The sequence below is a fragment of the Lepisosteus platostomus genome, chromosome 1, assembly GCF_059453375.1.
Source record: "Lepisosteus platostomus isolate fLepPlt1 chromosome 1, fLepPlt1.hap1, whole genome shotgun sequence".
In the NCBI taxonomy this organism is placed as follows: Eukaryota; Metazoa; Chordata; class Actinopteri; order Semionotiformes; family Lepisosteidae; genus Lepisosteus; species Lepisosteus platostomus.
Window position 1 is genome coordinate 62,526,927 of NC_142611.1, and position 27,507 is coordinate 62,554,433.

General features: G+C 51.1%; 2 protein-coding genes and 1 long non-coding RNA gene across 9 annotated transcripts in view; 2 read left to right on the forward strand and 1 right to left on the reverse strand.

The window, feature by feature from the left end:
* Positions 1-27,507, forward strand: part of LOC148678382 (uncharacterized) — a 104,940-nt gene that overhangs the window by 17,927 nt on the left and 59,506 nt on the right. The gene's annotated exons all lie outside the window — the stretch shown is intronic.
* On the forward strand, positions 7,942-22,338 carry slc26a10 (solute carrier family 26 member 10). 2 transcript variants are annotated; one of them, XM_088633397.1, is made up of 18 exons: positions 7,942-8,162; positions 10,287-10,397; positions 11,056-11,213; positions 11,878-12,042; positions 12,465-12,617; positions 13,622-13,704; positions 14,040-14,187; positions 15,021-15,134; positions 15,815-15,892; positions 16,044-16,139; positions 16,385-16,491; positions 17,474-17,543; positions 18,134-18,313; positions 18,507-18,561; positions 19,092-19,180; positions 19,478-19,532; positions 20,466-20,572; positions 21,067-22,338. In XM_088633397.1, exons 2-18 carry the CDS (start codon positions 10,289-10,291, stop codon positions 21,103-21,105), a joined length of 1,806 nt encoding a protein of 601 aa, XP_088489523.1. In that variant the 5' UTR covers positions 7,942-8,162; positions 10,287-10,288; the 3' UTR covers positions 21,106-22,338. The 2 variants fall into 2 exon arrangements, with proteins under 2 accessions (XP_088489523.1, XP_088489522.1); XM_088633396.1 differs by lacking the exon at positions 7,942-8,162 and adding an exon at positions 8,335-8,932.
* The window catches only part of LOC148678384 (beta-1,4 N-acetylgalactosaminyltransferase 1-like), a 29,843-nt gene continuing 25,678 nt past the window's right edge, over positions 23,343-27,507 (reverse strand). For all 6 annotated transcript variants that reach the window (XM_088633403.1, XM_088633407.1, XM_088633406.1 and 3 more), the window contains one exon: positions 23,343-27,411. In XM_088633403.1, the coding sequence (XP_088489529.1) occupies positions 27,197-27,411 (215 nt within the window). In that variant the 3' untranslated portion in view covers positions 23,343-27,196. The remainder of the gene's footprint in view (positions 27,412-27,507) is intronic.

Below are 27,507 nucleotides of genomic sequence, written 5' to 3' on the forward strand. Positions count from 1 at the left end.
AGACAGACGCAGCCGGTGTCGGTACCGGTACCGGCCAGCGTCCTGCCTGGGGCCGGGCTGCTTCACTGCGCTTGAGGTGTTAGAATTGTGAGTTTGTGTCCTGTGTTACTGATGTTTTATTCAATTACGCAGTTTTTAAAATTTCTGTGTAATGTTGAATTCTCCATTTCAGTTTGTAGATTGGTTTACGTTAATATATCCTTCTTTGTTTTCTGATTGGTTATGGGACAACGTGCCTAGAGAAGAGGGGAGAGATCAGGAAGAGAGAGAGCGAGAACGCAGCAGGTGTAAATATGACCGTTCAGAAATAAGCTGTACGAAGAATATCCGTCTCCATCCAGTTCCCATCCTCACAGGCAGAGTTTAACCACCATCGCTCGAACCCTACAGTTACAGACTGATGTCCAGCTCAGAATGAGATTCAGAAGCCCTTTTCATTCCTTATTACACAATTTGAACTTTATTGTCAAACTGGCATCACATACAGTACAGGAGGGGACCCAGCTCCTCCCCAGTGAAGAGCAGCCCCTCCTGGGAGACACACTGCAGCCCCACTGCACAGCAGCTCAGGGCAGGAGAGAGACACTGCTGCTCCAGGGGGTGAAGGGGGCGCTGGTCTGGATGATGGGCAGGATCCCAGGCCTCGAAGGCCCAGCTTAGGACAACTGGAGCGAAAGGCGCAGCGCCGCCAGCCTTCTGCAGGAGTGCCCATGTGAGGCTGGGAAGGATCAGCGGAAGCCCTGCTGGGAATGGATCGTCGCGGCAGAAGAGCAGGCGGCAGTTTTCTCGATGTGAGAGCCGGGGGTTTCGGGAAGGGTCGCAGCAGAGGGAAGGGAAGGGGTCAGAAGTCACGAGCGCTTCACACAGACCTCCTCCCCCCCACCGGCCAGGTGCTGTTCAGAGAGCTTCTCCTCTGCACTGTGATTCCAGATGACCCGCTCTGACCCCCGGACAAGAGCAGACTCCTCTCAGCGGCGCATTTCAAGAGCGCACTCCAGGGTGGCCTGTGCGCAGGGAGGAGGGCCTCACCCTGGGGGGCAGTGGAGGGGCACCGAGGAGCCTGGCCGAGTCGGCCGGCATGCTCCACCCCACCCCACCCCCGGGCCTTGTGTCATCTGAGCTCACCTGCGTCTCTCGAAACCACTTCAGCTGCAAGTGCAGCCACACAGGGTGAAAACACAACGGCACAGGCACTGCCTGCCAGCCACCTGCACCCTTGCTATGGGGCAGCACCTCTTGTGAAGGGACTAATATCAGATACAGGAATCCTGGTTGAACAGTCTGTGTCCTGGCTGTCCTCTCTCTGTTTCTCAAACTCACTCACTGCTGGGACACCTTCGCCAGGGAGAAATCTAGATCAAGCGCTTCATGTGTTCCAAAAGTGACATTCCCTGATGTGTTTTAGTATTTTGGCACACATATCGGTCACTTTTAAGAGAGCTGGTCTTGCTGGGCAAGGCACCTTGTTCTCAGGTACACCAGCTGTGTCTCCCACTTTGATCTGAACCCGCAACCCCCCCCCCCCAAGTCACAGGGTGGTTAGAGCTCTAACCGTTATGCATGAAGTCGGCGCAAATGAGAAGTGACCCGAACCTCAAAGCTGTACCGCCCACCAATTTGTTATTTTCTGTGTATAAATATTTACGTACCGCAGTGGGTGCTGCCTCTGGGATGAGCTTCCTGACCTGCTTAATCACCCGATGAACAAAAGGAGGTGTGACACCAAAATAAAGTCACTGCAGCTTCACAAATTAGATTTATTACCCTTGCCGGCACATATGTTGCTGGACCAGGGGCCAACTTGTAGCGCCTAAGTGCTCCGATTAGGGACATCTCAGGAACTAGGAGAGGAGGGAATTGCTTTCCCATCTCCAGCGTGGAGACTTCCACCAAAGTCTGGGGTCAGGCCCAGACGCAGCCCAACACCTTCGTAGAGCTGTATATACACCGTGTCGATACATTCAGAACTTTTCCAAAAGACCTAACAGGCCGTACACAGGGTCCAAGTACTCCCACTTCACACTGTCACGGTAGCAGTCATACACAGAAATCGTATAATGGCTTTATTTAACTGAGGCTTTTATGTAAAAAGATGTACTCTCATCTCCTTTTACACAACTGCGTATTTTAGTGGAGCAATATGACTTAAGATGAAGGGTGGAGCAGTGGTTGGCGTTGCTGCCTTGCAGTTCTGGCACCCCGATATCTGGGGCTTTTCACAACAGGCACACTGGCACCCCGATATCTGGGGCTTTTCACAACAGGCACACTGGCACCCCGATATCTGGGGCTTTTCACAACAGGCAAACTGGTACCCCGATATCTGGGGCTTTTCCCAACAGGCAAACTGGTACCCCGATATCTGGGGCTTTTCACAACAGGCAAACCGGCACCCCGATATCTGGGGCTTTTCACAACAGGCAAACTGGTACCCTGATATCTGGGGCTTTGCAATCCCTCCATATTTAAAACCGTCCACAGCAGCCAATCTGGGACCCCAGGATTTGGAGCTGTTCCCTGACATCTGGAGCACTTTCATTTTCTGTTCCTCTCCACGCCGGCATTGCAGAGTGGGGGGGGGGGGCGACTAGCATTGCTGTTTCTGTTTTTGGATGGGGGAGCTCTCGGCGGGACGGGGAGCCAAGCGCAGGGTCCAGGGCAGCACACAATGCCGGAGCGCTCTCACAATGGAGTTCACGGCCGAGTCGCGGCGCTCAGATCACCGACACAAACACTGCAGACAATACCGCAGCCGGGCAAGGAAGCGCCCCTCCCCGGCCTGCCTCGCTCGCTCGGGGCGCTGCGGAGAATGGGGGCTCGCTGTGTGTACAGATATAAAAATAAGTCTGGAAATGAAAAGGGTCTTTGAAACACTCCGCCCGGCCCGCTGGGCCCTGTCCACAATGGCCAAACTAACTGCTTTTCTTTTGTCTCCGAGCTCAGACACCTGGAGGACTTGTGTGCAAAACCTACAGGGAAAGAAGGGATTAATCAAAGTGGAGATTACTAGAGGCTGCCACTGCAGAGCTAGGTTGCCAGTTGAGAGCTGCTTGGATAAAGGGATGGGCCAGATGAAACTTCGTGAACAGGGGTCGTTTTTTTTCCCAGCAGGCCATTCTGCTGGGCAAGGGAGAGCCTAGCGCACCACTGTTGGCGAGGAAGAGCTCCGGCCCAAAGGCCTGACTCAAGAGTGGAGGAACGGGGGTGGGGACACTCACAGGAAGGCACGGGCAGAGACAGAGGGCCTTGAACCAGGAGCCCCCCCTGCTAACTGAGGGGCCACCCCCTACTCTGACCCCCGAGAGAACCTGCTCAGCCTTCCACAGGGGCCTGTGGGGTTTTATTTTTGTCTCAGGCGCCTGAGTTCTTGACTGGCCGAAACCGGACAGCACAGGTACTGACTGCCTTCTCCGGCACGAGAACTGCAGGAAGGAGGGGTGTAGGAGACCTGCCTGACCTATTGTTCTCTCCGAGAGACAGCGCTGTGAAGAGCTAAAAGCAGCGCTTACACTCTCCCTTTCGTATTGTCAGGGGTGGTCCCATGATGCACTGCTGCACTTTTACTCTCTAAACCCTGTACACCCCTGAGTGGCTGCACCCAAATGCAGTGTCATCTCTGTTTACCATTGTTATTGTTCCTTTCAGCATGTTACACCTAACAAGCATGGCAACAAATTAGAGCCTGAGAAGGGCTACAGATGAGAGGAGGCCAGTGGTCCAGTTAGCTGGCTTGGCTAATAATAGCTAAATATCAGAAGATCTCATCCAGTAGATTCAGGACACCGTCTTCAACACCGTGGCTGGGGACCTTGTTCCAGACTCCCGCCACCCTTAGCATAGAGAAGTGCCTCCTGCTCTCAGTTTTAAATACACTTCCTTGGAGTTTCCACTTGTGTCCTGTGGTTCGTGTTTCTCTGTTGGCTGTGAAGAAGCTAATATCACTGGCTTTGTCCAGGCCCATGAGGAGGTGGAGTAGTTGGGTACACTTGGGTGAAGGAGTTATAGCCCGGACAAGCTGGAAGATACTGCACTTTCATCACAGATGGGGTTACCCATGGGGGTCGCAGAAGGAGATCAGGGGGCCGGTGGGGAGGCAGGGTGGAGTAGAGGCCACGGCAGACATGGGGGGGAGAGAGCAGGAGACAGGGAGGGGGTCAGGCAGTGAGAGAGAGAAGGGGGGAGAGAAGGGGAGAGGGAGAGACAGAGAAAGGGGTTGAGGGACAGAGGGACAGAGGCACGGCCGGCTCACAGGGGGCGACCCAGAGGACACGCCACTAGGGGTCAGGAAAGGCGGCCCGCAGAGGAGATAAGACACAATAGGAGGAACTGTAATAAAATCCCTGCGACCCCTCCCAAGCCGAGAAGAATAGTCCCGTCCTGCAGATAATCGGCCCCAGTAGCCCAGGGGACCAGAGGCTCTGAGAGGAGGCTGCGGGGCGGGGGAGTGTGCATGACAAATGCCTTCTTTAAATAAAAATCAAACGAAAATGGATTTAGCAGAGAAAGTAGGATGCTCAGCTATGCCATAACCCTTAACCCCCTTTGTCTCACGCTCAGCACAACCGCTCCTCCTGTGTGTCTTTGTCTTCTTTCGCTGCAGCTCACGGGCCTGGCTGGCCCGCGGAGGTCGGATCGGAGGAGAGCACGGGCACACTGGAGCGTCAGGAAGTGCAACGACAGCGGGACGGGCCAGCCCAGGCTTAGGGTCCTGCTCCGCTGAGCCCGGGCGCGCCAGTGGCACAGGGCACCGGGCACTTTCTCTCCAGCGCCTCTGGGCAGGGCCGGGTTCGAGGGGCCGTGCGCGCTGCATCCTGCCCTGTGCCACACACACGGCTTCAGCTTCCTACAGAACAGCAGCTGCCTCTGAATTCCTGCTGCATTTAGAAAACAATGTGTGTTGTTCTTGGAAGGCTGGATGAAAACCTATTCTGGACATTTCTTACACGTTGCCTTAGTCTTAGTCCCTGATCAAGCCCTTCTACTACTGTATTGTGGCAGCACGGCACTCTAGCAGATTACTGCTTTATTAAAGCTACATTTAGATGTAATATGTATTAAGCACATCACACCACTTTCAATAACTCCGTATCCCATTCAGTATCGCAGCGGAACTAGAGCCTATCCTGGGAAGCAACGGGAACAAGGGGGGGATACACACACACCCCAGACACCAGGGCAGACAGATACAAACACAAATACAGGCACGGGCTCACATCAGAGACATTTTCCCAGAAACAATTAACCTGCCAGTATGTCTCTGAACTATGGGAGGAAACAGGAGGACCCTGGGGAAACCCACATGAACATGGGCAGAACATGCAAACTCCACACAGATAGCACCCCAGGGCTCCCGTGCTGCAAGGCAGCAGTGCGAACTACTGCAGCACCATTCATGAATTATCTTTATAAATATTACATTCAAGAAGGCATAGTGATGTGCCTCTGGTTCATCAATAATGGCAACAGCAGACCTGACTCATGTCCATTCAGGCTTCCTCTAGGATTTATGGGCACATCCATAAAACAATGAATTTAGGGTGCAAGAAGCTATTGCTGTTGTCTGAGTGATTCTGGATCTCAGGAGGCATCTGTGAATGGCACATGGAATTGATACCCCGTGATGTCTTGCTTGTAATCACAGCCCAGTTTGCAAAGCTGTAACATTTGTTGGATGTAAGACACTGCAAGGAAAAGTCTGTTGTAGTTTAAACACACTAATACGCCCCTTAGAATAGTAGAATAGTCTGATTTCGCCAATGGATGTCCACATCAATGGTACAGCCCAAAATCTCAGACTTCCACATGATAATAATAATTAATAATTGTCTTCTAGACACTCCACTCAAAGCACTTTACAAGTAATACGGACTCCCCTCCACTGCCACCAATGTGCAGCCCCACCTGGATGATGCGACAGCAGCCATAGTGCGCCAGAACGCTCACAAGCTATCAGTGGGGAGGAGAACAGAGTGATGAAGCCAGTTCATAGATGGGGATTATTAGGCCATGATTGGTAAAGGCCAGGGGGAAATGTGCCCGGACGCTTGGGTTACACCCCTACTCTTTTCAAGAAACACCCTAGGTTTTATATCTCATCCAAAAGACAGCACCTGTTTACAGTATAGTGTCCCCATCACTATACAGGGGCATTAGAGCCCACATGGACCTCAGGGTGAGCACCCCCTACTGTCCCCACTGACACCTCTTCCAGCTGCAACCTTAGTTTTCCCCAAGAGTCTCCCATCCAGGTACTGACCAGGCTCCCACCTGCTGAGCTTCAGTGGGCTGCCAGCTGGGAGTTGCAGGGTGAAATGGCTGCTGGCTATGAGGAGATGAGCGTCAGTCTGTGTCAGACCCTGCACAAGGCGCAAAGCCGAGCTACTGCAAGACAGAAACCTGCCCGCTTTGTGGCGTCTGACAGGTCACGTTGTGCCTGTGTCTCAGGTGTTAGAGATTAGGCCCCGCAGGGCTGGGCGCATCCTGGGGCCCTGCCAGCCCGGCTCTTTCCTTGATGGGCTCGCGGAAGGGCGGTCGAGGTACGTGCCATTCCACACTCTGGGCCTCCCTGCCGAGGCGTGGCATGAAAGGAGCCAGGTGCAGGGGGTGCCTGTGCCCCAGCGGCCGTGCCTGCCAACGAGCACGCGCCTGTGTGTTTGTGCGCACGTCCGCACGGGGTCCAGCCTGCCTGAAGCCGGGAGGGGCTCGCTAACAATTTCTATGGCATCTCCCTAAAAAAAAAAAAATGCATTGTGCATTCATTTTCTTTTACTAGAGCCCTTTGATATAATGTGCCAGATTGCATTCTACTTAAGACATAACAATATCAAACTGCGTGACCCTGGAACTGAGAGCTGTCCATGGCACAATCCAGCCCAGCACCGATCTTTGCTCCCAGCACCCTAGGGAACCATCTCACAGAACCATCCACCCAGCTCCCCAGTTGTTCAGCTGGTGGCCAGCAGCATCAATGCAGCAGTGAATGTACCGGAGACAGTCCTGAAACTGGCCTACAGAGTCTAATGTTTCATGTCTTATAAAAGGGTACAAATAAGAGCAGGTCACTTGGCCCATCTGGCTCGTTTAGAAGTTAGTAGTTAATTGATCCCGAGATCTCACCATCCAGGTGCTTCTTGAAAGAAGCCAGGGTGTTGGCTTCAACTACATGGCTGGTTAGCTTGTTCCACACACCCACCTCCCTTTGTGTACAGATAGCGTTTCGGTATCATGCTGGTCATACACAGCCATTGTGACACGGCCATAGAGGCTGCATACTGCTCCGTAACAGCGTTCACGTTGTCTGTGACTATTGTTCCAAAAGACAGAACAGGTCCATGAGTATCTGTAGTGATGCTCAGGACCTGACACCGCAGAGCTCCTGACAGTGTTGGGTGTGGGTTACCGGTGAGGGTCATTATGGATCGTCAGCCGTCTATGCACTTTCTAACTGCTTCATCTAATTCAGAGTCTTAGGGGAGCTAAGCAAGCAATGGACACAAGGTAGGATACACCCTGGAAGGGACACCAGTCCATCACAGGGCACACAGACACAAACACACTCACACCTTGGCCAGATTCCCCAAGAAGCCAATTAAACCACCAACATGTCTTCGGACTGTGAGAGGAAACTGAAGCACCGAGAGGAAACCCATGTGAACCAGAGGAGAACGTACGAACTCCACACAGACAGCACCCCAGGAATTGAACTCCGGGCCCCTTTCAATGGTTATCTTACATATCTTATATATCACACGGTCCCCCAGAAGTCATGTTACCCAAAGCCCGGAAAATGCGCGCTCTTTTGAGGTCAAGCCTTTGTCTGCTGTCGGGACCTCCAGCGAAAGAGAAGCGCTCAGGGCAGCATCTCACGGGAGGGGAGAGGAAGTCTGGACATCAAAGAGCGCCTGGGCTCTGTCCACTACACGCGCGATCGGGTTTCACGGCCGGCCCGCGACAGATCTCCGGCCGTCACCCTCTGTCGCTCCAGTTAAGACGCTCGATAAGGACCCGATAGAAGAACCCAATCCCAGTCGGAAACAAGCGGTTCCTGCGCAGGCTGGTGGGCGAGGAGGAGCTGTAAAAGATACACCAGAGTCGGGGGCCGAAAACAAAGCCATCTTTATCCGGGCTGTAGCTGGGAACGTCTTTCCCAACGGGTTAAAAAGGTGAGGTCTTCAATGGCGAAAAGAGCGGTGTATTTCTGTGTGCGTGCGGGGGGGAGGCTGTGCGTGTTTGTTTGGGAAGGGAGGGGGGGGAGAGAGAATAAGGGGTGTGTTTATCTTTTCCGAAAAAAAAAAAGCTTTGAGCAGTAGGGCCCTGAAGACGCGCTGAATAAACTCAGCCTGAAAACAGGTTCGTCTGTCAGCATCCAAGCTTGGACAAAATACTCCTCCAGGGACCTGAACCAGAGGAAGAGAGAGTTTGGAGGAAAAGGGCTCTTCGGATCGATTCAAGTCGGCTAAAAAAAAAAGTTTCCAGCCCCTGCCGAACAGTTTAATTGGCCCACAACGTGCGACAGGAAACAGACCTGTTGCCGATGCCAAGTGACCGGCTGCTATATAAGGGGGCAGGGGGACGAGGATCGTTTTTTCTCGGGTCGCAATTCGCAACATCCAAAGCCTGCCGCCGGGGACGGACCGCGCCGCGTCTTCTGCCCGTGTCAAAGTCACTATGAGCGCCTCGGTGGCCGTCTACCGGAGTATTTACACGGAGGACCAGTTCAGACAGTCCTTCGGCAGCGACGGGCCGCCCAGCGCCTCGCCGCGGCTGTCCGAGAGGATCGCGCGGGGCTGCAGGTGCTCCCGAGCCGCGTGCCTCCGCCTGCTGAGAGCCCGCGTGCCGATTGTCAGCTGGTTACCAAGGTACCGGCTGAAGAAATGGATCCTGGGAGACGCCGTGGCGGGTCTGACCGTTGGCATATTGCACATCCCGCAAGGTGCGTGTTGTATTCGTGTTTGATTATTGGATGGCTCGTTTTCCATGCGCGCCACAGGGACATTGCTTCGAATGAAAACGGGAGTTTCAACAGAACTTGCGAAACAGTCTGGTTTTTGTGTTGGTATCTTTATCGGTATCGGTTAACAATACAGACATTTCACAAGCGGTCTTAGTTGCTGAAATAAAGGCGTTTTTATTTAAACAAGCACATTTCAGCACTTTATTCAGCATTTCAGCGGGTAGCTGCGTCAGCACGCGTAGTCTGCGAAGGAACAAGTGATAGGTTTATTCCAGGCTGAAAAGAGAAGAGAGAGAACACAACGTTTCGGCTGCGAAGCCTTCTTCAAGTGTGTCTTCAGGTGTGACGCACCTTCTCCAGCATGAAATAAATCTATGACCTGTTCCTTTATTCGGTATTCATGCATCAGCAGCTCACAGTAATGTTATTATAGTAGAAATTGTTTGGCAGGGTACAGTAAATGATCAAGGGACATTTTTTACCTTTTTAGTCAATTCGTGAGTTTATCTTTACCTGCTTTTGGCGGCGCCTTCAATAATGCGCTTCTAATTGAAGACACAAGTTTGATCACCGCGTCCCCCTGACACTTTCTTGTGAAGTCTAATGTAAAGATTGAAGATGCGTATTTTCAGGGAAACGTCTGCCAGTCCTGAAACTCGTCTGGAGCTGAGATACTGTGTGGTCACCCCCCGATCTGACAAACAGACAAAACCCCGAACCCCACTATTTCACCCGAGACGCAGCGACAGAGAAACTTGCGTTTTCTGCGCTAAAACGTTTTGTAAACAAATTCTGGTGTTGTAAAATAATCTTTCTGTTAAACTTTACTCTGCCGTGGTAAAGTGGCGACGTAAATGCTATGTCAGACTTGCTAATTACCGTACGTAGCACGTGCATGTACTGTATTAATCGTGATATACTGTCCACGAACACCTAGGTACAAGTTTGAGGTGAGAACTGGCGTTCAGCACCAAAAAGAATAGTTTGTGGGGAGCTGGACAGAACCCGGTCTTCTCGAAGAGAGAACGGGCTGTTCTATTGTCTTCGAGGAGGGGGGTGTTCGGTGTGTGAAGACCCTGCTCTAACACCCAGACGCCATATTTAAACCAGTTAATCAATTAGCGTTGAAGCGGCCCTTTGTTTTAGGAAGGGGTTTTGCTTTTTCCCTCTTTGTTTCACTGCACAGTGGGCACCTGTTCTGGGCGAGTGTTTGCAGGAGATGTGTAGATCATCACCAGTCAGCACTGATGGGGATTAAAATGAGTCACACCACTGCAAGTAAGCTTCCAAATCTTTGTCACGGCTGACTCAACCCCCGGCTTGTCTCCCGCAGGGATGGCCTTCGCTCTGCTGACTTCTGTGGCTCCAATCTACGGCCTCTACACCTCCTTCTTCCCCGTCGTCCTCTACATGCTCTTCGGCACAGGGCGGCACGTTTCTACAGGTCAGTGTCAGAGCTTGGTCTTCTCTCGGAGGGTGGGGGGGGGTTTGCAGTCTGTCTTTGAGCCCTGGTGGGGCTCTGTGATCCAGGAGTTGCGGGTTCGAGCCCAGGCTGTGCCACCAGCCGACTGTGACCATTCCTCCAAGCACAGGGCTCTCTCTCTCTCTCGGCTTTCGGCGAAGCAGCAACAGCCGGGAATCCCCGAGCGCCCGCAGGCTGGCAGTGACATCACGGAGAGCCGCGCGGCTCCTCCAATCTGTGCTCACTCCCCCATCAGGAGTTCGGAGGAGTCTGTCCGCTCTTTCCCGGTCAGCCCACGCAGGACAGTAGCCCGTGCCCCAGAACATAACAAAGCAAAGTTGGCAATTCCCGAGTGGGTGGGTATACATTGAAGAACATTCAAATGTGGTCAAAAAGAGCTGGTTTGGTTAGTAAGGCATTCCCAATTCAGAACCCCATATTGTGCTGTGGAGTCCCAGCGTGAGTCTTCCTGTGGTGCCTCCTTCGGATGAGGGCTAAACCTGGAATCGTGCCCCCAGTCTCTGAATGCTGACTGCCCGACAGCTGCCCCGTGCTTCTTCTCCTTCGCCCTCTCGTGCCCAAGATGGCTGGTGTGCGCGAGTCAGAAACGCACCGCTGATCCGTCTCCCGCGGCCTGCAGGTACCTTTGCCGTGGTGAGCCTCATGACGGGCTCCGTGGTGGAGCAGCTGGTGCCCAGGCCCCTGGACTTTAACTCCTCCAGCCCCGAAGCGGCAGACATCGAGGCGCAGAGGATCGGGGTGGCGTCGGCTGTGGCCTTCCTTTCGGGCATCATGATGGTGAGTCACGTGAAGAAAACGGACAAGGGTTTCGAAAGAATTCCAGCCTTATTTGACAGTAACTGTAACAGTGGTGTGTAACAGCTTGCAGTTCTCATACGTACTATGACTGTGGCGACTATGACTGAGTTCTTAAGCTAGGATTGGATATCCATCCATCCAGTTTCTAGCAGGTTTATCCAGTAGAAGGTGGCAGGGGAGCTGGAGCCTATCCCAGCAAGCAATGGGCACAGGATAGGGTAGACCCTGGTTGGGACACCAGTCGGCACACGCACTCACACCAGGGCCAATTTTTCCAGAAGACAATCAGCATGTCTTTGGACGGTGAGAGGAAACTAGAGCACCCAGAGGAAACCCATATGAACCCAGGGAGAACATGCAAACTCCACACAGACAGTAATTGAACCCAGGGCTCCCACACTGCAAGGCAGCAATGCTAACCACTGCACCACGTGCCACCCAGGGATTGGTTATCAAATGATTTTATTTTCTGTCTTACATGTGCACAGTCCTTGTAAGCCTTTGCTTTGGCTGATGGTTGTATTGTTCTAGTTCCGTGAAGAAAAGTACTGTGAGAGTATAGTAATACTTCAGGAGGGCTTGTTTAAAGCAGGTTCAAACAGGGCAGATGTGATTCCCCCTGAAAGGATCCTGTACCCCGCAGATCTGCATGTTTGGGCTGCAGCTGGGGTTCCTGTCCACCTACCTGTCGGAGCCCATTGTCAAGGCCTTCACCAGTGGCGCCGCCTTCCACGTCACCGTCTCGCAGCTGCAGAGCATGCTGGGACTGCGGCTGCCCCGCCACACAGGACCTTTCTCGCTCTTCAAGGTAAGGACGTTTGGCACTCTGCGGAGGGGGGGACGTCTGGGCATCTGTTTTGCCAGTCGGAAAAACAGAGAAACGATTCCACTCCTATGATACGTTTGTTGTGAGGAAAGAGAGATTGTTTAGAACAAATCTTTCCACGTGGGTGTTTGAAATCCTCTGTAGGTGAAGTCCATTTTCTTCCCAGAGGTGTGCAGATCATCACCAATCTGCACTGATGGGCAGTAAAATGAGTCACACCACTGCAAGTAAGCTTCCAAATCTTTGTCATGGCTGAGAAACAAACACTACCTGTGGCAAAGAGGAAAACCAAAATTGTTCAAATAAATCTGCATTAAAATGACCACGTCTTGCTGGGTCTTGGAAAATGAGGCTGAGGGCTGTGTGGATGCTGGGCCGCGACTCAGTGCAGTGTTTGCTTGCAGACGCTGGCGGCGGTGTTCGAAGGCCTGCCCTCCACCAACCTGGCCGAGCTGCTCATCTCGCTGGTCTGCCTGTTCGTCCTGGTTCCCGTGAAGGAGGTCAACACCCACTTCCGCCACCGGCTGCGGACGCCCATCCCCGTGGAGATCCTCACGGTGAGCCGGGGCGCACCCCAACCAGTGAGGGAAGGGACTGAGACTCCCACTGCGGAGCAGTTCAATCCGGTTCTGGTTTTGCAACAAGCAGGCTTTTTTGCAGATCTTATGGCAGACAGGGGACGTTCAGTACAATTTTAACTTTGTACATCTATCTATCGAAATGTGCTCAAAATGAAGGAACAGACACCTAGCACTTGGTGTTTGCTTACTTGATAAAGTCTGGTGCTGAAATAGATCAAACCTCTACGCAGTGGAAATCTGATTTGCTTTCTTGCAAACAAAGAGGACACTAACTGCCTTATATACTGTCTCCTGGACTTCCCAGCCCAGCGTGAGCTTTCATTTCTCAAAACACTTTTAAACAGCGAGACATCTTCCTCCCCTCTTCTCTTGAGGAGAGGTGGATCCACCGCAGAAGAAAAAAACATTCCAGGAAATATCTGATAACTAGAGATCCACTGCTATTCAGTGCTGAGAGGCTGTGGGTTTGGGGAATAGTGCACACGCTAGCCAAAATGTAAAGAAAACCCTTACCCTGTTAGGCCTGTGTGAGCTGCAGGAACAGCTGGGACATTGTGTGGCCTGAGGGATTCCTAAGGGATCTGACGTATCTGCAGCCCAATATCATCCCATTCCTGCAGCAGGACGGCCCTCAGCTGGGATTGTGAGGAGGGTGGTGGTGTGTGGGGACAGAACTGGACAGGACTGAGGTTTATGATAGAGATATACAGTATTTCCTTCTCCTCTGGCTTATTAGGCATTTTCTGCAACTGAAAGAATCAATTCTTTAGATGGGAGTGGGGGAGGTTGCCGTATTTTGGAGTGAGTGCACATGCCCTGGTTAGCAATGGGATAGGATAGATAATCCACTTGGGATCTAAGACAGAAGCAGGAATGAGAGCAAGGTGGCTGAATGCTTCTCAGTGGATCTCCTGCTTTCAGTCTGCTGCCCTGTGGATTGTGGGTCTCAGAACTCTAATTATTGGTATTGGATCTGGCAGGTTATCATCGCGACGGGGGTCACCTACGCCTCGTCCCTGGACTCGAGATACGGGGTTCAGATCGTGGGGCACATCCCTGCAGGGTAACAGAATCCTCTTCCTCCAACACACGTGTGCATCGCCCAGCATATTTTTCACAACAGTTTAGAAATGTCATTATTTTCATCACTGAGAGACGGTGATGAATGTTAATTTTTCATTGTCAATGGCTTTATTATATGTAAGATGTGGTTAGATACCTAAACCTAAGTAATGTTTTGTAGCACTGAGATGTGAATCTGGGTGGCACAGTGGTTAGCAGTGCTGCCTCTCAGCGGTTAGTGGTTAGAAAACGGATGGATACAGATGTACATTTACACCGCTGTTCTTTATTCCTCCTCCAGTTCTGTCTGACTGCCCCTGTTCTGCTCGCCCCCAGGTTCCCTCGCCCGCGGGTGCCCGCGCTGGAGACGTTGCCTGTTGTGGCCGGAGACACGGTGGCCATCACCTTCGTGGGCTATGCCGTGTCCATGTCTCTGGCCATGATCTATGCAGACAAACACGGATACTCCATCCATCCCAACCAGGTAACCCTCGGGCGGAGCGGTGGCTCTGTGGCTAAGGATCTGCGTCTGTGACTGGAAGGTTCAAATCCCGCGGCCGGCAGAGGAATCCTACTCCGTTAGGCCCCTGAGCAAGGCCCTTAACCCCAACTGCTCCAGGGGCGCTGTACAATGGCAGACCCTGTGCTCTGACCCCAAGCTTCTCTCCCTGTCTGTGTGTCTGTGTCTCCTTGGAGAAAAGCTGGGGTATGCGAAAAGACGAATTCCTAATGCAAGAAATTGTATAGGGCTAATAAAGAAACATTCCGAGACTGCTGGTGGGTTAATTTACTTCTGGGAAAACTGGCCCTGCTGTGAGTGTGAGTGAGTCTGTGTCATCATGTGCCCTTCGATACACCGGTGTCCTGCACAAGGTGTTTCCTGTCTTGCTCCCGTTGCTTGCTGGGATAGGCTCCGACTACCCCACTCCCCTGAAGTCGAGGAAACAGTTAGAAAAGAAATGAATGGATGAAGGTCCACCGTATGAGATATTAATAATAAATAGGCTTATTTAAATGTGCAGGGCTTGACACAGACACTCCTGCAGATGGCTGGTGCTGAAGCCAGCACCTCAGAGCTACTGCAGGAAATATTGTCCAGCTCACTGTCCACATCATGCCAATACTGGGGGTCTCCTTGGCTAGATCTGGACTGAGAAGCTTGGGTGGAGTGCTCAGAGTAAGGTCTGTGGGGAAGGGTAGTGATGGGCTCCTGCGAGTCCTGAGGGTAACTGTGTTATTCTGGGAGACTCCAGGAGAATCCTAGGAAGTCCGTCATCCTAGTCTCTGTCCATAACCCTGCGTTTCTCTGTGCTGCAGGAGCTCCTGGCTCATGGCATCTCCAACACGGTGTCCTCCCTCTTTACCTGCTTTCCGAGCTCGGCCACTCTGGCCACCACCAACATCCTGGAGAGCGCAGGGGGTTACACACAGGTAGGCCTCTCCTGCCTCACTGACCTCCTCTCTGCCTCTCCCCGACTGGCAACGCCCACTTCACTGCCTGCACTTTCCTACACTTAAGCATTGTAGGGTCGATAGGTCATTGCCGATCATGTTTGATCAGTCTTGTATTGAATCAGCTTGATCTTTTACACTGATCTGCTGGTGTGGGAAGGTGAAGCTGAGCAGTACAACCAAACTGGAGGGAATTGTCAGAAGGTCACTGGTGCTGATTTTGTTGCCTTATCAAACGTCTTTCAGTTATGAGTCTTTCATAATAAAGCAATAATAGAGGACCCCTCCTACCCTTTCTTTAATGAATTCCAATTACTCCCTTCAGAATGCATATACAGATTTAAGATCTTATTTATACTTGCGGCCATAATCCTGCTCAACAGATGATTCTCTTGTCATGGATATTTTCCTTATATTGCCTGCTGCTGTAAACTGAATTGCCCCTAGGGGATAATAAAGACTCTCTCTAGTCTCTCTACACATGATTTGATTTGGGCTTTAATGCAGTTTCCCAGTAAATGAGACAAATTAATTTCAGGCTACTCTTTAGCAGCTGTAAAGGCCCTAGCAGTCCAGTTTTTACAGAACCTTTAACACTCAAACAGTGTTGGCAACAGAAGTGAGTTATATCACCTTCTCTTCTCCTTATTTCTCTGTAGCTGTCTGGCCTGTTTACCAGCCTGGTGGTTCTGATTGTACTGCTGTTAATTGGACCACTCTTCTTCTTCTTACCAAAGGTAAGACAGTCTGTGTAGCCATGCTTTCTTGCTGATTTTCCAAGCTCTTTTCTGTTGAGCAGATCTCTGGAGGAGTTTTTACCATGTGTAAACGGACAGACCCATACCCTTTCTCAATGAAGCTGAGATCGATCTCCTCGTCTCTCCGCAGGCAGTGCTGGCCTGTATTAACGTCACCAGCCTCCGCCAGATGTTCTTTCAGTTCCAGGACCTCCCAGAGCTCTGGAGAGTGAGCAAGATTGACTTTGTGAGTGTTTCATCTTGTCTTTCAAGGGCAGACATGAACTGTCGGGTAGTGTCTGTGGTGTCTGTAGTGGGTAGTGCCCAGGGCTCTGGACTCTGGATCAGAGAGTCCCAGATGGGAAATGGTGTGAGCAGGTTGTCCTTGGGAGGAGACCGTACATGTGAATTTGTTCTTGTTTGACTTCCCCGGTTAAGTAAAAGGTTCCCCGAAGGCAGGGGGCAGTTTCTCACTCCTGTGTGCTTGTGCAGGCGGTGTGGCTGGTCACCTGGCTGTCTGTGGTTGTTCTCAATGTGGACCTAGGACTGGCTATCGGCGTGGTCTTCTCCATGATGACGGTCATCTGTCGGACACAGAGGTACACCATAGTAACCCTTGTTTCAAAATAACCAGTGAACAGAGTATTATATTATGTTACTAATAATATCTGTGATCATCATCATTTTCCATCCATTTTCGAACACCTTTATCTAATACCTAATAAAAAGGTATCGGGGGAGCCAAGGTACAGTACACCAGTGCAGAGCGTTGCAGGCCAGATATAGAGACCCAAACACACCAGCAACATCTTTCCCAGAAGGCAAATAAGCTACCAGCATGTCTTTGGCTGTGTGAGGAAACCCACACAAACACAGGGAGAACATGCAAACTCCACACAGACAGCACCCTAGGAGCTGAACCCAGGACCCCACGCTGTGGGGCAGTAATGCTAACCCCTTCCCATCATGCCACCCATCCATCCATCCATTTTCACTCCGCCTTTCCTTGGTGAGGGTCGCGGCTGCAGCAGGCCGAGTAGATCAGCCCAGACTTGCCTGTCCCCAGCAACAGATTCCAAGGCAGCCGAGAGATGTAATCCCCCCAGCGTGTCCTGGGTCTGCCAGGGGGGCTGTGCCCAGTGGGACATGCCCGGAACAGCTCCAGCGGAAGCCGACCGGGGGGCATCCTAACGAGATGCCCAAACCACCTCCACTGGCTCCCCTCGATCTGCTCCGAGGCTCCTCACCCTGTCACGGAGAGATAGCCCAGTGGCCCAGCGGAGAAACCTCATTTCCACCGCTTGTATCCGCGATTTCCTTCTTTCGGTCATTAATCATGCCACCCATCATCATTAATAATATTTACAAATAGAATGTACTTTATTACAAAAGAAGTATGACAATTCCAAAATAAAGGAATTATCATGTTTCAATTGATAAAATATTGTTGTAACAATCTTCTGTTCTAATTAACTGCCTTACTGAAGCACCACGCAGACACACGGGCCCCTAGCTTGTTTATCTGGAGCTTTACAAAATCAGCAAGACTGATGATGACACGAGAACTGTTTTTTTCTCCAGGACTGATTGTTTTGTCCTGGGAAGAGCTTCCAACACCGAGATTTACCGGCCCATCGAGCAGCACAGCAAGGTAAGAGCAAGGAACACTTCTACAAACCCACCCATCTCACCCTCATCCTCACCACTCAAACTATGACTGTGATTACACCATGGTATATTCCAGTCCTGGTCCTGGGGGGTCAGTGTGTCTGCAGGGTGTCCAGTCCTGGTCCTGGGGGGTCAGTGTGTCTGGGGGTTGTCCAGTCCTGGTCCTGGGGGGTCAGTGTGTCTGCAGGGTGTCCAGTCCTGGTCCTGGGGGGTCAGTGTGTCTGCGGGGTGTCCAGTCCTGGTCCTGGGGGGTCAGTGTGTCTGCGGGGTGTCCAGTCCTGGTCCTGGGGGGTCAGTGTGTCTGCAGGGTGTCCAGTCCCGGTCCTGGGGGGTCAGTGTGTCTGCAGGGTGTCCTGCTCTCTTTAAAGCAGCTGGTTTAGCTCATGATGGGCCAGGCTGGAATGAAAACCTCAGGTGAACCAGCTCTCCAGGACCAGGATTAGGTAGCCCTGCTCTTGGTACTAAGTGTGGGTCTAAGAGTAGGCATCCAGTAAGGGCTACTTGTGAATATTCATTGCAACACCTTTTATTTCCTCGTAATGTTAAAGCTCTCTGCTGTCTCTCCCTCCTCAGTGCTATGAGGTGCCAGGAGTGAAGATCCTGTCCTACAATGGACCTATCTACTATGGGAACCGCAGTTTCTTCCGGGACGCAATGAGCCACCTGCTGGGCCTCACTCCGGAGCGGATCAGGCGGCGGGAGAAAGCCAGGAAAGCCCTGGAAAAGCGTGAGAAGAATGCTATCACCACCGTGGTGAGGACACATACAGAATACAGAGGGCTTTAGCAAAAGTGTCACTTGATTCTCTAAAGCATGGAGTCCGTGGCCAGAAATACCTCCTAGAGAACAAACTGGTTTATTCTTCTTAAGATATTTATTGTGTTCTTAGCATACAATACTCTCCTCAATATGCGTTCCCATTTTCCTTGTTTTTGTTGATTTTCAGGAAAGAGGAGTAGCAAACACATCCTTTTCGTCTGAGAACGAGCTCTTCAGCTCAGGTGAGATCATGTCACCCATTCACTTGCCAGCAGGCGAGACTGACTACCTTCTTACAGCCCCTGTGGAGAAAGTCTTACACAACGGCTTCTGTAGGGGGACTCCCAGTGGCACAAGGGGGTAGAAGAGGGGGATTACAGACAGTGTGTCTGCAGGGTGTCCAGTCCTGGTCCTGGGGGGGTCAGTGTGTCTGCAGAGTGTCCAGTCCTGGTCCTGGGGGGGTCAGTGTGTCTGCAGAGTGTCCAGTCCTGGTCCTGGGGGGGTCAGTGTGTCTGCAGGGTGTCCAGTCCTGGTCCTGGGGGGGTCAGTGTGTCTGCAGAGTGTCCAGTCCTGGTCCTGGGGGGGTCAGTGTGTCTGCAGGGTGTCCAGTCCTGGTCCTGGGGGGGGTCAGTGTGTCTGCAGGGTGTCCAGTCCCGTGAGGATGAGCCCCCCCCCCCCCTTCAATTCAATAGGAGCATGACTTATGTTTGTGTGGATCAGAACAGTATCTCTGCAAACCCAAGAACATTAACATTTTGCCTTCCTCCTCCAGAAGTCACTGAGGGTGATGTCCAGGCAGTACTAATTGATTGCAGCAGTGTCGTATTTGTGGATGTGGCTGGGGCCCGCCTCTTCATTCAGGTAAGGAGGAGAGCTATCCAAACCCAGCACAAATAAATTAAATATCCTCGACAAATTACCAGCCTATTTAACGGTACTGAATTATTTTATATTGTTCCCTATTTATATTACACAAAATCCAGAAAATGTCATGTGTGCAGCTCCCAGAGTGAAGTCATCAGGATTTAAGCTTTAAACCAACAAAAAAATAGAGGAGTCCATTAAAGGAAATGATCTTGTTTAAGCACCCCATTTTCAATAATCTTGTTTAGACTCTATCTTGGGAATAACTGCACTAATACCGTTCTCTTTTCCCAGATGTGCATTGAATGCCAGAAGGCAGGAGTTCGGATATACCTGGCAACTTGCAATGGTAACTTCAGAAGAATAATTCTTTAATGAATATTTTAAGAGTAATGTATTTAATATAAAAAGGCTTCTTTTGCACAATCAGCTGAGGGCCACTGGGGTGGCGCTGGGATAGGTTGGCTGGGGTCCGAGTGCAGAAGTAACTCCTGCGACTTGCAGTGATGTCATCTAACAATGTGCTACCCGGCCAGTCAGAGCTACCTCGGCTGCCAGGCTCTGCGGAACTCACATCTCTTACACACCCACCTGTTTCATTTATCTGCCAAGCTGGTTAATAATTGGAAAGTTATATATGCACATCCATCCAAGCCTCTAACTCCTTCCAATTCAGGGTCACAGGGGAGCCAGAGCCTATCCTAGCAAGCCATGGGCATAAGGCAGTGTACACCCTGGATGGGACACCAGTCCATCACAGGGCAGACACACACACTCTCACCAGGGCTCATTTTCCCAGAAGCCAATTAACCTACCAGCATGTCTTTAGGCTGTGGAAGGAAACCCACATGGACATGTGGAGAACATATAAACTCCACACAGACAGGACCCCAGGTCCAGAATTGAACCCAGATTTCCCAGCACTGCAAATCTGCAATGCTAACCATTGCACTACCCATAAGGTTATATAGTCCAAAAAAATCAATGATTCCAAAGTGCAAAGGAACAAATAAAAGGTTTATTCCATGCTGAAAAGAGAGGAAAGAAAACACGTTTCAGTTTCACACCTGAAGAAGGCTCCATAGCCGAAAAGTTGTGTTTTCTTTCCTCTCTTTTCAGCATGGAATAAACCTTTACTTGTTCCTTTGCAAAAAATAAATATACTTTACCCTTTTAACAACAGATGCCACACAGCTGGGGGCCATTGTGCTGCGGTAGGGTGGGCTGTACGTAGCACGCTAGCTGACATGCCTTGTCCCCTGTCCCCTGTCCCCTGCCACAGAGAGCGTGCTGAAAATCCTGACCGCCAGCGGGCTGATGAGCTACATGAACCCCCAGCACATTTTTGTGACTGTCCACGACGCAGTGGTCTACATTCAGCAGCAGAAGGTATTGAGCTCAGACCAGCGCCGGGTCACAACAGCCCAGCTTTCGGTTCTGTCTCTCTGTCATCACTTCGGTTTTGGGTTAGGTTGGGGACTGAGGACGTTCAGATTCAGATATTACAGGATTGTCAGGTTTGAGATGGGGGGGCGGGGGTCTTTAGATGTCCCAAACTGGACTAGACAAGCCATTATAATAGTTTCCACAGTTTAACAGGTGTGCCCAGAGTGAGAGACCATACTGCCAGGACAAAGTAAATGTGTGGTACAATCCTGGTAAAATAGGAAAACTGCAACAAACTTCATGCCAGTTTGCCACGGTCAATAGACACAAGGTGTTTGAGTTACATGTCCCAGAGCCCAGAGCTGTGTTAACATGCACAGGCCAGACTCTCAGAGGCTTGGCTCACTGGCTCAATACACACACAGGAGAAAGTGGGTTTCCCGGTCATTGAGCCCCTTTTAAATTAACTCCACACTTCTTCTCTTTGGAATTGACAGGAAAAGCCCCCTGAGAAGACCACCACAGTCTGGGTTTGAGTGGTTCTTGACCAGGAGTCCAGAAGCTACAACAATCAGGAACATGGGGATCGTAAACAGTGTACAGGCAGGGACGAACAGATCCCACACAGAAAGACAAAAAAGAAAAAAGAGAGAAAGAGAGGGGTGCTTGCCCCGATAGCCACAATAGGCTTTCTCTGTGTGTTTCTGTATAGCCTTCGTGCTTGCGAGCATGTAGCTGTGTGTCAGAGTGAGAAAGGTCTGTCCCAGAGAAGGAGGTCTTGCCCTGCCCCTCTTGAACATCATTAAAAGCTCTGCTGCGGCGTTGTCTCTGTGACCCGAGAATCTGCTCAAGTTCCCGTCTTGCTCCTCACCTGAGCAGCAGCTTTTGCTGAAGAAATTCAGCTACATTCTGTAAATGTGGAGCACATCTGCAGGACTAATATTCTCCTGGATCAGCAGATCAGGTCACCTTTAACAAGCACTCCATCTGATGGGTGTCATTGATCACTTTGAAATAAAATCTAATGTGTGTTCACGTACGGAAATAAAAAAACAATTAGAAATCCTCCCAGCACCCACCCAAACGGTTACTGTGCTTCTGAGAGCAGTGTGTCCATCTTGAACAGAGTGTGATACTTATTCCACAAGGATCTGAGGTTTCTGCAGCCCAATCCCATCCCATACCTGCAGCAGGACAGCCCTCAGCTGGGGTCGTGAGGAGGGAGGTGGTGTGTGGGGACTGAACTGGACAGGTCCATTGGTTCAACTGGGACTCATTCTGGCCTGGAAGATGATAGGGAGCCTGTCTATGTCTCCTCCAACTTGACCCAACACACACACACTGCCCCCTGCTGGGAGGGTCTGGTCCTTAGACTGGAAGACTATAATGTTTTGTCCAGTGAGTGTATATTCATGCATATACATATACAAAATGAAAATACTAGACATTGTTCCTAATAAACAACAGGAATTATATGGCCCAAGATATTTGGAGTGTTTGTGTTTTAATCAGGATCAGAGTGTTCAAGCAGCATGAAGCCTGGAAAACAGAGAAATAGAGTAAATTGGTAGCCTGTGTAAAATTTTCTGTTACTCTTTTATCACGGTAAATGTTAATAATAAGATTGTTAATGGAGCTATCCACCTGAAATTGCACTGAATGTCACTGGTGATGTTCCGTCAACGGTATGAATATTGCCATTACTTGTACTGTATTTTAAATGGAATATTTTGCTATATTCTTTCTCAATAAATGTGCCTTTTTAAGAATTTTTTGGGATATATCAGGGTAATTCAGCAAACAGAAAATTGTCCCTGGTGTGTGTTTTTGTCTGTGTGCCCTGTGATGGACTGGCGTACCGTCAAGGGCGTGCCTTGGGGCAGCTGCCTGCTGAGACAGGCTCCAGCTCCAGCTGTATTTGATAAAGCCCTTAGAAAATGGATGGATGAACAGTGTTTTCAGGATTCCGCATGTCAGCCATGATTCTGATCTGTAACGGTCTTAGAAATGCTCTGATGGGTCAGGGGCAATTTCAGCTACATTTTTACCACATTTCACCCTGGCAGATATTGTATAATACAGGCCTGACTGGTGACATGACTCAGCCTCAGAACACTGCTTAGCTGATGTCTGAAAAGCAATAATGTATTAAGGGGGGTGAATGATGGGAAATCGCTTGAATTCACATGTGCCTCAACATCAGGCCGGGGGGGGGGTGCAGGGGCTCTGTGGCTCAGGATCTGCGCCTGGGGCTGGAAGGTTGCCGGTTCGTTTCCCACAGCCGGCAGAGGAATCCTACTCCATTGGGCCCCTGCGCAAGGCCCTTAACCCCAGCTGCTCCAGGGGCGCCGTATAAATGGCTGACCCTGCGCTCTGACCCCCAGCTTCTCTCCCTGTCTGTGTGTCTGTGTGTCTGTGCGTCTCAGGGAGAGCAAGCTGGGGTCTGCGAAAAGACAAATTCCTAATACAAGAAATTGTATATGGCTCATAAAGATCTCATCTTATCTGAGCCTCCCTGACCAGAACTTGTTCAAACAATATTACAGGAGCCTGCCTTCAAGGGGTTCCCCCAAAACTCCTCTTACTAGTGGTGGGGCTCTGGGCCCCAATCTGTGATCGAGCTGCGCTTGATGTCCTGCTCAGTGAAGGGAGCTTTTCTGCACCTTAGCCCCGGGCACAGGACAGGGAGCCCCGCCACTCCTGTCAGTCCACCCTTCACCCGGATCCTGACTCTCCACGGCACACTTACACCTCCGACAGACACGGGCGGGAGTCTAGCACAACCGCAACTTTTATTACCGCCAAAGAACGGCTTTTATACAAACAAGTCAAACCAAAGCATTACAACCCAGAAATGTATCGGGGTTTTTTTGTTTTTTAAAATGCAGGTTTGTACAAATACTGCAAAGGTTTCTGTCTTTACAAGAACTGTAAGATCTGTAAGGTGACTCTGTTCAGAACCTCAGTGCATCCTTTAGAAAAAAAACCAACATAGAACAGGTCAGAAAAACAAGATGGAAATAAAGAAATGGTGATCACACACATTCTGGTGGAACAGTGGCTCAAATTCAGGACAGATCAATGGAATTAAATATATAGGAAAGTGCAGTTCTTTCTTGATGAAAAGGAAAAAAACATGCTTTTACAGCCCATTCAGTGAAGATTCCCACTTTCTCAAGCAAAATGAAATAAATATGTTATCCCAACGGACTTGTCGGGGAATCCAAGCACGGTCCTCGAAACTGACCACACCCCCACTTCATTGGCCACTTTGCCCCGGTTTGGGTGTGGCTGCGGCCAAGAGCTTTCCTTATGGCACAGCGGTAAAACTGGGCACTGGGCACTGGGCAGTGGGCAGTGGGCAGCAGTCTCCTGCCCTACTCTTGGACATTGCTTTTCCTCACCGTCGGATATTGTCCCGAAAAAGTACATCTGATTCACTGGATCATCCGGAGCAGGGAGGAGGCATCCCCGTCTGCAACGCCCGCATGGCCTCTTCATTAATTACTTAATGGAGATCATTAATTGGATCAGCCCGACAGGAGTCCCTGCCTCAATCAGCTGCCGATTGAAACCTGCGGGACTCCGGCCCTCAAGAACTAGAACTGCACATAGCAGCTCCTGAAGTACAACACACTGAAGGCTTTCCATTGGTTTACTGTACTGTTCATACCAACATAAGACCATTCCCTGTGCAGTAATATTCACAATAAGTGACCTTGGACTCAAAGTCCCATAAAAGTGGTGTAAAACAATATGCATGTCAAATGATCTACAATTTCCACCTTCCAGATCATGTCTGTGTTAAATGTGTCTGTTAAGGGTAGGGAATTTGGAGAACACATCCTTCCATTACTGTGATCTTGCCCCAGGAGGCTGCAGTGCAAACGTTTCACAATTGTTTTTTTGGTTTTTCCAAGTTTGATCCACCTAGTTTGGAATTGAAAATTCTCAACACAGAACAAAAACAAAACGTCAGCACTGAAGAGGAGGCCATTCATCGCCGCTAGCCTGTTCAGTAGTTCCCATATAACTGGTCCCAGGATCTCATCCTGCTGTTTCTTGAAGGAAGCCGGAGTACTGACTTCAACCACACGGTTCGGCGGCTGTTAAAGACCCCTGCAGGACATGCCCACCTTCCAGAGCCGTTCCTCTGCTGAAGCCCCTATGAGCTCCATGGTGCCCAACAGGAGCGTGATGGTGCGCAGTGATGTCACTGCAAGCCGCAAAGTCACAGAAGTGGACACACCCCTCCTGCAGGTCCCCACGATGTTTATTAGTCCAGCTACTGACAAAGTCCCTCCTCCTACACTTCAAGGCTTTGACCCTGGATCGGGGGGATCTAGTTCTTTGCTGAGGACAGTCTCGTCCTTACTCGTCTGGCTGCTGTTAGGCAGTTTTGGGATGAATCCTCCCTTCGTGAAGGAAGTGTGAATTCGCGAAACATTCGATAAGGCGGCCTACTTCAGTCGTGGACAGATCTCTAGCCTTCCTAGAGCCAGCGCGTGCTGGATTTTAATTTCCTTACTGTTCAATTATTTCAATTAAATATAAATTAAATATTCTGAGAGGTTTGGGGTCTTCTGAGCTCAGAAGCTCCACAGTCTCTGCTGGCAGGCGGAAGACGGAGTTACCATGGTAACCAGATGTTTCTGCCACACATGCCGTCTTTTCCTGTCTGGCGTCGCCCTCTAGTGTTGACGTACAGAACTGCGACCCAAAGGTTTTAAAGCCGAGCAAACACGTACTGTACCAAGCACAGATGGACATATGGAGAACTTTTCCACGTGTACAAAAATTAACACTAACACGCTTATCAAAAAGAACGGAAAAATGGTCAAATCACTAGTTTTCCGTGTGAACAGAAGGTGGACACCGTGAGATGATTGTGCACTTTTTATATTCAAAAGAAGACCTCAAAGGCTTCCATTTTAGTATAAAAAATCATTGACACCTGAAGGCCCCACAGCCGAAACGTTGTATCTCTTTTTTTCAGCGTGGAATAAACCTTTCCTTGTTCCTTTGCACATTAAAGTCCTTCCTTGGTGCTGTCGGAGCTCCACACGCAGTACAGTGGTCTCAGTGGAGTCACGAGTCGGGGGGGGGGACAGGATTCCAGGGAAACTTGAAAATGATCCCGCTCTTCCAGTATTACTCCACCGCCCCCACCCACTGGCGGTCGTCCACGCGCGGGGGAAAGCCGGAACAACATTTGTGGGTAAAACCCGTGTCCCTTTCCTCTCGGCTAGTGTTGGGAGTCTGGGGCGGCGGGGAGGTGGGGTTGGTTTTCTGTTTCCACGCCGCAGGGAAGAGCAGGGGTCTGCAACCCACATCAGTCCCCGGCTTCCCGCGGGTAACAGGGGGCTGCTGTTCTCTTCACGCCCGGAGTCATGAAGGCGAGCCCTGCGTCTTGAGAATACAATCCCGCCTGGGTCTCGCACTCCGTCTTCGTACCCGCTAGTGATGAATAGATCCGCCACGCTGCGTTAATACAGCGTTTCCAGCCTCGCCGTTCGGGAGGCCGAAATCCTGGAATCGGAAAACAAAAACAAAAAAGGACGGAAAATCCCGGGGATTGGAAATCGTTAAACCGGGAGGAAAGAGCCGCTCCTTCCGAAAGGTTCGATTTCAACAAAGCGAAACGGACACATAAAAGTCACCCCCCTCCCCCCAAAAAACTGAACGACTATAATCAAAGGAAAATAACTTTACTACCAGCGTAATAATACTGGACCCGGCCGCGCACTGCAATCCAGTGGCGTTTGTCGCCATCTAGTGGCGACAGCGGAATGAACACTCCGCCTCCAGCTGCCTGATTCACAGATCCTCCAGGAGCTCAAACACTGCAGCCCTGGACGGCCCTTCCCGTCCGCCGAAAGGGCAACGTCGGCTCCCAGACCGCCTTCCCAGGAAGGGGCCGAGAGAGCCGCGATCCGGCGTGTTGCTTCCATGCGGACGGTGCTGCCCCCTCCTGGCGTTTGGCTGCAGCGTGCTGTGGGGCAGCAGGGCCAAGGGCTCTGGGCTCCGGCCCAGATGCGGAGTGGGACTCCCGCAACATGTCAAACATCGCTCGGTATAAACATGTGCTCTCCGGGTCATTGCAAAGGGCATTGTGTTCTGATCCCTTCAACACTGCAGAACAACGATGATGATGATGATGATGATGATGATGATGATGATGATGATGGGCCGAGTCCACGGCTGAACCGCCCGATTCTGAAGGTGCAGAGGACCGACTTGCAAAACCCCACACCGCACCGCAGCTCGCCCAAGCCGAGCTCCAGCCCCACAGCCTGATCCAGCCCAGCACGCCCCCCCCCCCATGACCTCAGAAGGCCTTTTAACTCATGGCACAGATACAAAAGTTTTTTTTAACCCCCTCGCCCCCCCCCCTTGAATTCAATCCCCCTTTTCCTGCCTTGGCCGACTGCCCTGAAGCATTCTGGTAAAAAACAGCAGCACCCCGCAGAGCAGGGGGGCAGCACAGCCGACATCCAAAGTCTTCTGGCATCTGGAGGGACATCTGCTTCAGAACTGCGGACTCAGGCCACAGAGCGACCAGACAGCCTGAACCGGGCCAGGAGGCCGGGCTGACCGCAGTCCTGGCGCCGAGGGCGGGGGGCGGGCTCAGTTGTGGGACATGCACCGGAAGCGGTTCTTGAAGTACAGCAGGCCGTTCTTGGCGTTGGCCGCGTCGGAGGAGGAGGAGGGGTAGCGGAACCTGGCGTAGGCCCGGTCGCTCTCGGACTGGGCCCAGGGCAGCTTGATCTTGGAGGCGTGGTTGACCACGACGTCGTCGCAGGAGCCCACGTGCAGCGAGCCCAGCCCGTCCACAAAAAACTCTGCAGGGAGAGGAGGAGGAGGAGGAGGAGGAAGGCAACAGTACAGACGTCAGCTCGTCGTGCTTTGACTCCTGCCTTCAAAATCACAGAATGGTG

What these genes read in the sequence shown, in the direction of transcription:
- slc26a10 (XM_088633396.1), top strand. Translation starts at nt 8,668, where the DNA reads ATGAGCGCCTCGGTGGCCGTCTACCGGAGTATTTACACGGAGGACCAG. An exon ending in GTCATCTGTCGGACACAGAG is followed by an intron (nt 16,492 to 17,473) that starts GTACACCATAGT and finishes TTTTTTCTCCAG; the next exon opens with GACTGATTGTTTTGTCCTGG. An exon ending in CCATCGAGCAGCACAGCAAG is followed by an intron (nt 17,544 to 18,133) that starts GTAAGAGCAAGG and finishes CTCCCTCCTCAG; the next exon opens with TGCTATGAGGTGCCAGGAGT.